General features: G+C 47.9%; 2 protein-coding genes across 2 annotated transcripts; one reads left to right on the top strand and one right to left on the bottom strand.

The window, feature by feature from the left end:
* Nucleotides 1–65: 65 nt before the first annotated feature.
* Nucleotides 66–3,614, top strand: TAF10 (TATA-box binding protein associated factor 10). The gene is made up of 6 exons (XM_007492743.3): nucleotides 66–353; nucleotides 842–999; nucleotides 1,412–1,476; nucleotides 1,615–1,729; nucleotides 1,958–2,081; nucleotides 2,432–3,614. The coding sequence occupies exons 1-5, from the start codon at nucleotides 152–154 to the stop codon at nucleotides 2,045–2,047; spliced, it is 630 nt and encodes a 209-aa protein (XP_007492805.1). The 5' UTR covers nucleotides 66–151; the 3' UTR covers nucleotides 2,048–2,081; nucleotides 2,432–3,614.
* On the bottom strand, nucleotides 2,137–11,114 carry ILK (integrin linked kinase). The gene is made up of 13 exons (XM_056795114.1): nucleotides 10,974–11,114; nucleotides 9,785–9,893; nucleotides 5,535–5,700; nucleotides 4,849–4,944; nucleotides 4,612–4,708; nucleotides 4,405–4,488; nucleotides 4,084–4,169; nucleotides 3,570–3,679; nucleotides 3,363–3,490; nucleotides 3,075–3,196; nucleotides 2,884–2,983; nucleotides 2,656–2,786; nucleotides 2,137–2,557 (listed from the first exon to the last, which is right to left on the bottom strand). Exons 2-13 carry the CDS (start codon nucleotides 9,871–9,873, stop codon nucleotides 2,408–2,410), a joined length of 1,359 nt encoding a protein of 452 aa, XP_056651092.1. The 5' UTR covers nucleotides 9,874–9,893; nucleotides 10,974–11,114; the 3' UTR covers nucleotides 2,137–2,407.
* Nucleotides 11,115–11,126: the final 12 nt, after the last annotated feature.

Genomic DNA, 11,126 nt, shown 5'->3' with positions numbered 1-11,126 from the left:
CGGGTGGGATGGGAGGGTGTGGCTTGAGCCGGAAGTAGGCGGAAATCTCTTGAAGGGAGCGGAAAAACCGTGAGCGGAAGCGGAAGCGGCTCTGTCCTCCTAGTTCTCAGCCCCGGGTCCCTTCCCCGTTCCCCGCCTCCTGCCCGGCGCCATGAGTGGCAGCGGCGCGGACCCCGAGGCGGTCCCGGCCCCTGCCCCTGCCCCGCCGGGCCCGGCCCCGGCTCCCACCCCAACCCCTGCTCCAGCCCCGACCCCAGCACCGGCTCCCGCTCCCACCCCAGCCGAAAGCAAGGCCAGTCCCGCAGGAGGCGCCGGCCCTGGCCGGGGGGACACATCCGACCGCCGGGCCTCGGGTGAGCAGGGAGCGCGGGGGGAGCGAACCAGGGCCCGTACGGGATGAGGAGCTCTGGAGGGAACTGGGGCTCTCACGTGGGAGGCACAGCTTGAGGCATCGGCATCTTGAAAAATCGTCCAGACAGAAGCAAAACTGCCCTAGGATGGAGGGATTCCCCTCCCTGGGGGTCCACAAAGGGAAGCTGGATGACCACGAGCCGTCGTAGAAGAGATGCTTGCTCAGAGGGGACTGAGTGGATAGCGACCGAGGTGTCTTGGAGCCCTTGAGTCTCTGAAAGATCTTCCAGAGGCGGGGTGGGTGGGGCAGTGGGAACAAGGGAATAGAGGGTGAGGAGCTGGAGAGGACCGAGCTTTAAGGGCTTGGGCATCTACCCAGACCACATCGTTAGGTGGTAGCAGGGCCTACATTTGGACTCCATGCCGGCCTTTCCAAATCCCTCCAACCCCCAATCTACATTTGAAATTCCTGTTCTCTGTCCTTGGCTAGTCCCAGTATCTGCAGCTGGGGGTACGGCCCCTCCCGAAGGTGCCATGTCTAATGGAGTTTATGTGCTACCTGGTGCTGCCAATGGAGAGGTCAAGCCTGTTGTGTCTAGTACACCCCTGGTGGACTTTCTCATGCAGTTGGAAGACTACACACCTACCGTATGTATTATCATTCTGCCACTTGCCAGTTAATTTTTATTTAGCTAGAATAGCATTTCTGCCTATACCGTATTTGATGACCAGAGCAAAAATTGTCTTCCTCTACATTTCAAATGGGCCATTACCTATATATAGCAAAGCCAGGTTCTCCCAGAATCGATAGTTTCCTTTAAGGTTCATTTTACACGCAATACCTTCTACATGAAACTTTTCCTGATTATTATCCCACTGCTCCCAAAAATGTCTTTTTTAAAAAAATCTGTAGATATGTGTATCTGTGCATACATCCCTCCCTTAGATCATAAACTCTTTCAAGTGGGGAGTAATTTTGTTTTTGTCTGCATATCCCAAGTGCCTAGCATAATGCCTGATAATAGTATGTTTGATGATTAAAGATTTGTTGCATTCTCAGATTCCAGATGCTGTTACTGGCTACTACCTGAATCGTGCTGGTTTTGAAGCTTCTGATCCCAGAATGTAAGTGATTTGGGATAGGAAAACCAGTGCCCAACATCTAGTGGGCATCTCTGGCTCCTTCTTTTATATCAAGTACAATCTTCTTTTAGAGGGAGGGCTAGTTTTATCTCCACATGCCAACTCCTTCTACCTTCCCAGTGTCCGGCTCATCTCCCTGGCAGCCCAGAAGTTTATCTCTGACATTGCCAATGATGCCCTACAGCACTGCAAGATGAAGGGCACAGCCTCAGGCAGTTCCAGGAGCAAGAGCAAAGTGAGTATATTAGTCCTAGGCTGGTGGTGTGATAAACGAACTTAAAAAAACTAACTGATAGAGCCTCCTTAGTCATGTGAAAGCTGCAGGGATTATGAGCCCCATTTTATATACACAGAAACTCAGTCCAAATTGGTTAAGTGACTTGCCCCAGGATATGTTAATGTTAGTGCAAAAACCAAGACTAGCTCCCTGGCTCACACTGGCTTTTTCAATTTTCTTTCCTAGGACCGCAAGTATACCCTGACCATGGAAGACCTGACCCCTGCACTCAGCGAGTATGGCATTAATGTCAAGAAGCCACATTATTTCACCTAAGCCCACCTCTTCCCCGGCTGGCCGGGATGTGTGGGTTTGTACAAATTTGTCCCATTTCTTGCCTCTCCACCCACCCCCACACCAGCCTGTTTTCATAATAAACCTTTATTGTGACTGAGGCAGGCGGCTGCTCCTCCCACATTGGGGAGACAGTGGTGGGGCTTGGCATGGTGTGAGACAAAGCTGAGCCTACTCCCACCCCACCTCCAAGGTTGACAGATGGGCTGGGGGAGGAGGGAGTAGCCCCTGAAGCTGGGTGGGGCTGAATTGGCTGTACCGTTGCCAGGGGAGGGAAAGGCCCTGGGTTCTGCTGCTGATGGGAAGGGGTATAGGTTCCCCTTTCATCATCCCCATAAGGCTCTATTTGTCCTGCATCTTTTCCAGGATGGGCACAATCATATCAAACTTGGGCCTCTTGGCTGGGTCTTCATTCATGCAGATCTTCATGAGTTTACACACATGTGGGGAGATACCTGGAGGAATAGTGGGCCGAAGGCCTTCCAGGGCAACCTACAAGCAAGAATCCCCAGGTTCAGGACCCCTCTTCAACCCTTAAAGCTGACTCCACCCTTCCCCCAACCCCCATATGTCCCCTGTATCCTTCAGACCTTCATGCCAATTTCCATGTTGGAGAGGTCGGCAAATGGTACTTCTCTTGTCACTAGTTCCCACAACAGTACTGCAAAACTCCACATGTCTGCAGAACGACGATTAATTTCCTCTGGCTTCTTCTGCAGGGCTGGGTCAGGGGAGAGGATTGAGATGAAAACTGATTGTTTCTCTGCCCTCCCCCTCCCCCCCAAACAAATCTCTTTTCTGCCTTCATCATTCCCTACCCTCAGGAGCCACCCAGGCAGGGGCATACATGCGCCCTGGACACTGGAAGGAGAATTTCACATCAGCCATGCTGATACGGGCAGTCATATCCTCATCAATCTGTGGGGGAAAGAAGGCTGGTTGTAGCGGGGATCTGTTCAAGTGACAGTTGGATTAGCCACCTTGGGTGCATTCCAGACTCGAGCCTCACCATGACACTTCGGCTGTTGAGGGCATGCCGAGGTATGAGGGGCTCTAGTGTATGCAGGAAAGCCATGCCCCGTGCCATGTCCAGAGCAAACTTGACAGCTTGGGTCTGATCAACAACAAAATCTAGGGGAAAGAAAGTGCAGAGAAGGGGGAAGGAGTTATCCTATGTGTAATCCCAGGAGCCCTTCTGCCTTAGGCCAGAGTTGTTTTAAGGCTTCTATTCCTTCCCCCACCCTCTGATGTCCAAAAACTAGTCCCAGCCTTTTCTGGGCATGAAGACACAACTCACTGGTCCCTTCATGAAGTACATTGTAGAGGGAGCCATAAGGCATCCAGTGGGTGATGAGAACAGGGTGAGGGGCAGGGGGTGCTTGGCAGGCTCCCAACACAGGCAGCACATTAGGGTGGGAGAAGATCCTGTAAAGATAAGACAGAACTTGCATGCTGCTCTGTCCTTTTAAGATCCTCAACCTCCCCATGTACCCAAGTTCCCCACCTTAGCTTGGGATACTCCTCATTAAAGTCTCTGCTCTTCCTTGTACTCCAGTCACGGATCTTCAACATCTTGATGACGATATCATTCCCCTGCCATCGACCCTTCCACAGCTGGGTTGGGACAGGCAGGATCAGATTAGGGATTGGGTCCAGGTAGGATAAAACAACAGAATTTGGAGCTGGACGGGACCTCATATCACCTAATCTAACCCCTTTGACTTTACGGATAAAACTAAGACCTAGAGAGATCAAGAAACTTACTCATACAGCAAATAATAAGTAGCAAAGCTGGACTCAAACCCAGGTTCTCTTCAAAATCAGTGCTCCCCCCCCCCCCCCCCCACTATATAGTGAGCTAAGTAGAGGAATGATTAGAGGGGCGAGAGTGATACACTAAGGATTACTGGCATGGCTGGGAGGTTTAGGGTAGGCAGGACAGGGTTAGGAGGCCAAGGCAAAGGCAGTTAGGGGATCTGGGCTTGGAACTAGGGGGTTCTTAAGGATCTACAGGTCACCTCTCCTGACTGGTTCTCGTTGAGTTTCACCACCAGGTTGAGCTGCTTGAAGTCGATGCCTGAGTGTTTATTCAGGGTGCCGTTCCCTGAGAGGAGTGGGGCGTTAGACGGGGATGTATGGAGGGTCTGTTCCCTGAAGGGAAATAGGAGTGGGGGGAGGTGTCCAGGGGCAACCCCTTAGAGGATAATGGATTTGAGGGAGGTATGGAGAAGGCTTTTGACAGTGGAAGTGTTTTCAGGGTTGTCCACCAAGAAGTAAAATGTTATGGGAGGCATGTAAGTAAGAGTTGGGTATAAAAGAATTAGCTATTGCAAACTCACGGGGCCGTGTGCGTGTCGTCCCTTTCCAGAATGTGTCTTTGTATGGGATACGGCCCATTGGCTGGCCCAGTTTCTCTGCCCGTTCTGAGAAAAGTAATGAATGGCACAGTCCCATGGTGATTAGGAAAACTGAACCTGAATCTCCCTCCCCCAATATAGAATATCATAGAGAGGAAGCTCTTGGGGGTTAGAGGACTTGAGGCTCACCTCGCAGGCTCTCTCGAAGTGGGGCTTTGGCCTTGTCCACTGGCATCTCCCCATACTTGTTACAAATGCTGACAAGTGCTCCACCAGCTACAAGGTCCTGGGGAAGGGAAGGAAGGAGTGACCATAGTGGGCCATTCCTGCCTCTATAAATGGCAATCTAAGAGTTTGCTTTCTCCTATAACTCCATTTGGAGATTAGATATCTGGTTCCCAGAAAAAGGACTGGAGGAGCACTCACCTCTGCCACTTGATCCTGACCCCAGAAGCAGGCATAATGAAGGGGAACATTCCCATGCTCGTTCACCGCATTTATGTCAGCCTTATATTGAAGCAACTGGGAATAAAGAAAAGGGACATCTGTCATCTGAATAATGAGAGGGAGTTCTTAATTTTTATGTACTGGCAGGTAGCTGTGCCAACGCCAAACCCAGTATTCCTACTCTTTCCTTTTCTCCCATCCCTCTAAACCAGTGATTCTCAACCTTTCTAATGCCGTGACCCCCGAAATACAGTTCCTCATGTTTTGGTGACCCCAAACCAAAAAATTATTTTGGTGGCTACTTCAAAACTGTAATTTTGCTACAGTTATGATTCGGAATGTAAATACCTCATATGCATTATGTATTCTCATTGCTACAAATTGAGAGGTTGAGAACTGCTAACAATACATGTCTAGGGGGCAGCTGGGTGGCTCAGTGGATTGAGAGCCAGGCCCAGAGATGGGAGGTCCTGGGTTCAAATGTGGACTCAGACATGTCCCAGCTGTGTGAACCTGTAAGTCACTTAACCCCTATTACCTACCCCTTACCACTCTTCTGCCTTAGAACCAATATACAGTATTGACTCCAAGACGGAAGGTAAGGGTTTAAAAAAAATACATGTCATCTAGATGATAAAAGGAAAGAGAGGAGAAAGACTGCTTACTTTCTGCACAATGTCCCGGTGCCCATGGCTGGCTGCTAGGTGGAGGGGGGTATCATCACCCCTGTTCATTACATTGATTCGGGCCCCTCTCATGATCAGCATTTCAACCACTGCTGTTCGGCCTTCACGGCAGGCCCAGTGTAAAGGAGAGAAACCATGGTCATCCCTAGAAGGTGAAAAAAAGATCATAAACTCAGATTTCTATAGTCTTCAGCTTTCTGAAGTGCTTTGAGCTCTTCAGCTTTCTGAAGTCCTTTGAGCTCCTACCCTGTGAAGTGGATTGTAGAAGTTGAATCATTCCCTTGCTCCAGATGAAAGGGCACAGAAGTTCATTGATTTAAGGTCACAGCAGAGTCAGGGGTTGAGGGATGGGATAATTATGGTGTGACAATGGAAAATTGGCCTAGAGTGATAAAATGTCCATTTCTTGCTGACACTGGAATATATAACCCTGGACAAGTCATCTAACCCGAGCCTGTTTACTGTATAAAATGTATAATATGGGGAAGATAATGATTTGCACACAGAAAAACACTTTGTGAAACTAAAATTCTGCATAAATATGAGGGTTTCTTTAAATGGGGATGAAGTTTAGTGACAGAACAGAAAACTAGCAGAAATCGGATATCGGGATCTGTTGGCTAGAAAAAGGGCCATTGTCACTAGAACTGGAGAATCCTGCCAGTTCTGACAAAACTCTAGGGACTGAGGGGAAGTCTGAAGCTGATGGGGGTGGGGCCTGCCTCCAGCAGTGGGCCTCTGGTCAAATGGCCATAAAAGGAAATTCCCACAAGGTCTGGGCTTAGGAAGGCTACCCAAACAGAGTGAGGAGGCAGGCCTGGGGTGGAGCAAGGGCTCTGGAAGGCCTGGGGACTGGCCAGTATGTAGAGGAGAGGTGTGGTTGGGACTAATGGGTTTCGGTCTTTTGGGGGGGTGGGGGGGAAGCAAAGGCTGGGGTTAGTAAGTTTCTCAGGAAGTCCAGCCCCCCCCCCCCCCCCCCCAGCTTCTTGCAACTACAAATACAAGTTAATGAACCTGGAGGTTCTAAGAGTGGCAGCCTATCCATATCTTTAAAAGAGCCTAAACAACCAGCTTTTTAGCTTGGGCTTCACAATGTCAAAGATAAAGAACTTACCACTTCCTGTTGCATATTCTAAGCAACTCTAATTGCTTTTCCTTACATTAAACTTAATCTCTTTTTCACAAGACCACTTTTCCAAACCTCTCACCTACCCAGACAAACCCTACAAGTATTCAAGATATGGTCCAACTAGACTAAGGCAGAGGACCAGGCTCAGCTTCCCTATTCATCAATCTGCAAGGTCATACCCTTGATCTCATCATCACCCAATAAAATTCACTTCTATAATTCAGAACACTGAAATTCCTCTATCTCACCCTATCCTATATTCTCTGTGCCTTTAATTTATCAAAGTGAACTTCTAATCATTGTGCTGCTGAATGGTTAAGGAAGAAGTCCTGTAACGGCTGCTTAATATTAATTTTTTATATTATCCCAATTGGGTCTAACTGACTCTACTTAACTTCTTTTTGCTCTGCTCCAAATTTATTTTCCTTAAGTCCTCTATTTCCCCAGCTGGTGACCTAGTCTCTGAGAAAATGAGGTCATTTGTGTGAGTTCCATCATTTCCCCTTGTTCTACAACTTGGAAACCCCTTAACACCATCCCCTATTCATCCTTTTGTTCTAGGTTAACCTTCTAGTTTGTTCTTTCTCTATCCTCCAACCCCCCCCCCCCCCATTACCCTATCTCTACTCTTTAATCTCTTCCTATCTGGTTCATTCTTTCCAAGTATCTACAAAAACTCTCCTTACCTAAATAAACATTCAGCTATGGCACTGGCTTGAGCAATCATTTCTTTTTCCTCCTTTTCATCATAAAACACTAAATTAAAAAGCCATCTATACTCATTTCCTCTAATTTCTTTCTTCAACTCATTCCAAATTGGCTTCTGATCCCACAACTAGACTGAAAATGTTCTCTCCAAAGTTACTAGAAATCTCTTACTCAATTCAGTGGTCCTTCTGCAGTCATCATCTTTGATCACTCAAAAAATGATGCTGCTGACCACCTCCTTCCTCCTTTATATTTTCTCCTCTCTAGTTTCTTGACATTTCTCTCTTGGTTCTGTGCCAGTATGTAGTGCCATTATTTCTCAGTCTCCTTTGCTGAATCATCACCCAGGTTTGGCTGCCTAACCTCAACTTATTCCCCATGGCTTTGGCTTTGACCCTCTTTTCTTTCTCTAGATCCTTTCTTGGTGGCATCATCATGTCTCACATGTTCAATTATCATCTTTATGCAGATGATTCCAAGATCATTATATCCAGGCTTAAACTCTCTCCTGAGTTAAATTCAATCCTACATCACCAACCATTTATTAGATACTTCTAAGATGTTCCATAGGAATCTCAACCTAAACATGTCCAAAATGGAACTCTCTCTCCCCCCAAACTCATTTACTCTGACTTATTTCTGTTCAGGATCTACCATACTCTTAGTCATTTAGTTCAAACATTCTGGAATTGTTCTTGATTCTTCTCTCTCCCTCATCTACAATAGATTCTACATCCACAAAATCTCTCACAATTGACCCCTTCTTTCCATTCACACAACCATCCTCCTCCTTTAGGTCCTCTTTCATTCCACAGCTGCCAAACCTTATTTCTAAAACTGTGGTGTGATTCTATCACTCCTTTGCTCAAGAAGCCTTAGTGATTCTGTCATCTCTACTATATAAAACTCTTTAATTGGTTATTAAAATCCTTGTCAATGATGTTCCAGTCTATCCAGTCTGATTTCCTATTACTCTCCCTTGAGTACTTTATTTTCAGGCAAACTATACTGTTTTTTATTCTCTAAATTTGGCATATGATCTCCTGACTTTGCACATAGGTTTGTCTTCTCAGTACTGAGATGAACTTCCTCCTCACCTAGGCCTCCTAGAACTCCTGGCTTCTTTTCAGGCTTAGCTCAAGTGCTACTGGGTAAAAGAAGCTTTTCTTGATTACTCTCTAGTTATTGGTGTCAGTAACTTTTATATTTACTTTGGATTAGCATGTATATATGTTGTAGTTCCTCCCCCTCTCTTCCCCCCAGAACATAAGCTCCTTGAAAGGAGGGATTGTTTGATTTTTATCACTGTACAGTCACTGCTTGGCACAGGGTAAACTACTTAATACAATGTATGTTGAATGAATGTCTCTGAAGGAAACCTGGGAAGCCATTAGCATTTTTGGCTTCATTGTCACATTAACACACATTTGACAGGTAATCCAATAAAACCTACAGATTTTGTCCAAAGGGATTGTTTAGTTGCCCATTCACAATCCCATACTTGTGCAATTTTTAGTCAAAAATCAAGACTAGATGCTTGATGATTCCTATGAAATTTCATCATATTAGATTTGGCCAAACAGAGCCGCAAAGGATGATTTTGGATCCTGACTCTGTTGTCTAGGGTTCTAGCTACCACTTCTAGTTTGCAGTTGTCATCTGCAAATAGGATAGACATGCTACCTGGGCATCTACTCAAATCAGTGATGAAAATGTCAAGCAGCATAAGTCAAAGACATGCTAGGTCATTCTACTGGAGGCTTGCCTCCAAGCTGACAACGACATTTCTCCCAGCCTCTCATTCACAATTTGGTATCTTATAGACAGCAAGAGAAATTGTCATGAGCTATACTGAAATCCATTTGTACTAATTTAGCACTATAGTAATTCTGGCCAAAAGGGATATATCGAATCATAGCTATAAGATCTTAGACATGAACACCTAGTCCACTGATATGTATATGATCTCTTCTGAATTCCCTAGCACATTCATATTCTGCTTTTCAAAGTCCTACATACAGGGGGCTCATCTCCCTTACCCACCCAGCAAAATTAGGACCCTTAGCTTATTTAGCTGTATTAGGAACCCAGGTTCCAAAACTCTATCCCAATGTTCTTACCAAACATACTCTACCTCCAGTGTCTGTACTCTATAGCCCACTTGTGGCTGTCCTATCTCTTTTTTCTGCAGAACAAAAAACTCCATCTAACATCATCAGTCCCCTCCTTATGCCCCAGACTTAGGAGATGGTATGGTCACAGAAGCTAGAACCTACACACAGGCAAAGAGACAAAAGGGCTGAGGACTAGATACCCATTATTATGACAAGGTTTCCTTGAGCCTTGCCCTGCCCACCTACACCTCTCCTGCTTTCTCCTCAAATCACCTCACCCTTGATTCAAGTCATTTTCTGTGTTGTCCAGCCACAAACGCACAGCCACAGCATTGCCCTCTCGACACTGGGTGAAAATATCATCCATGACGGCAGCTCCTTGGGGCCCTACACATCAAGAACACAAGGAGAAAGACACTAATCAACATGGGCAAAAGTTATCAGGGTTCACCCCAAAAGAGAAGGGCTAGTTATCCTCCTAATCTTTCCTCCCACATTCTGTCCAGGTTGGTTATCCCCCTCACCTAAGTCCTCTACTCTATGCTGTGGATCATCTTCCTTGTTCACCCCCCCCCTCCCCCAGCAGCAGATGGAGAGAGTGAATGTTACAGAGAACCACGAACTGGTTAGTCACCCTTCTCTTGGATATTGCATACTGGTTGATAATTCTCCTTCCCCCTCCTCATCCTCCACACAGACATTCCCCCTTTTCTGCCAGCCCCCCTTCCAACTATAAGAACCTGGATTCGAGGTAAAGAAAGCTTGTGAGCTCCAGAGGGAACACTTTTATATGTCTCCCCCTACCCCCCCCCCCCCCCACCACCCGTGCAAAGCTAAACCCTAAAACTCTCCTCCAAGTCCTCCCGGGCTCCGCCAGCGGAGCAAGACTCGGAGTGTCGGTCGATGGAGGTCCGCCGGGTTAAGGCAAGGAGGTTCCACACAAGAAGTTTGCCCCCAGGGGATAAATTCTCTTCTGCCACAGCAACTCACCCAACAGTTAACTAAGAAGCTAAGCTCTCTGCGTGGGCAGTACCCACACAGGAAAAACCACTACTTCATCCATATTCGGGGGAGGAGGAAGCCCACCAGCAGCAAAAACAGAAGCCAAAAAACAGCAGGGCCAGGCCCGGGAGTGGATATACCTCTTCTCCCACCCCAATCCCCTCCTCCCAGGCAGGCGGGGCGGGGAGGAGCGGGGAAACCATCGGCTGCAGACTGCCCGGGGTCTCGGTGGACAGTAGAGGGGTCCGGAGCCCAGGGAGGGTCGAGACCCGCCCGGGATCACAAAACTCCCGGGCGGCAGCACGGGGACTAGACCCAGGGCTCCGCCCTCTCTTCAGGCCCGGGGAGCAAGAACAGATTTGGGCGGCTCTCTTCCACCTTCTGGTCTCAGTTTCCAACTCCATAAAATGGGCTTATGGCCCCGCCCACCCCCAACGAAGAGTCCAGGTCAGCAGAACTCCTTACCGGTGCTCCAGGCGCCAGGTACAGTCTCTGTCGCCGCCGGCTCCGGGAAGCAGCTGCCTCCACCGCCAGCCCAGCCACACCCGCCTCGGAGCCCGGCCTCGGCCTAGCCCCGCCTTTCGCTTTGCCGCGCCGCCGCTCTGGGCATACATAGCC

This window comes from Monodelphis domestica, chromosome 4 (assembly GCF_027887165.1).
Source record: "Monodelphis domestica isolate mMonDom1 chromosome 4, mMonDom1.pri, whole genome shotgun sequence".
In the NCBI taxonomy this organism is placed as follows: Eukaryota; Metazoa; Chordata; class Mammalia; order Didelphimorphia; family Didelphidae; genus Monodelphis; species Monodelphis domestica.
Note: the sequence above shows the minus strand (reverse complement) of the source record. Positions and strands in the feature narration are given on the sequence as shown.

What these genes read in the sequence shown, in the direction of transcription:
- TAF10 (XM_007492743.3), top strand. Translation starts at nt 152, where the DNA reads ATGAGTGGCAGCGGCGCGGACCCCGAGGCGGTCCCGGCCCCTGCCCCT. An exon ending in GAAGCTTCTGATCCCAGAAT is followed by an intron (nt 1,477 to 1,614) that starts GTAAGTGATTTG and finishes CTACCTTCCCAG; the next exon opens with TGTCCGGCTCATCTCCCTGG. An exon ending in GTTCCAGGAGCAAGAGCAAA is followed by an intron (nt 1,730 to 1,957) that starts GTGAGTATATTA and finishes TTTCTTTCCTAG; the next exon opens with GACCGCAAGTATACCCTGAC.
- ILK (XM_056795114.1), bottom strand. Translation starts at nt 9,873, where the DNA reads ATGGATGATATTTTCACCCAGTGTCGAGAGGGCAATGCTGTGGCTGTG. An exon ending in ACCGGGACATTGTGCAGAAA is followed by an intron (nt 4,945 to 5,534) that starts GTAAGCAGTCTT and finishes CTTTATTCCCAG; the next exon opens with TTGCTTCAATATAAGGCTGA. An exon ending in GAGGAGTATCCCAAGCTAAG is followed by an intron (nt 3,491 to 3,569) that starts GTGGGGAACTTG and finishes TTATCTTTACAG; the next exon opens with GATCTTCTCCCACCCTAATG.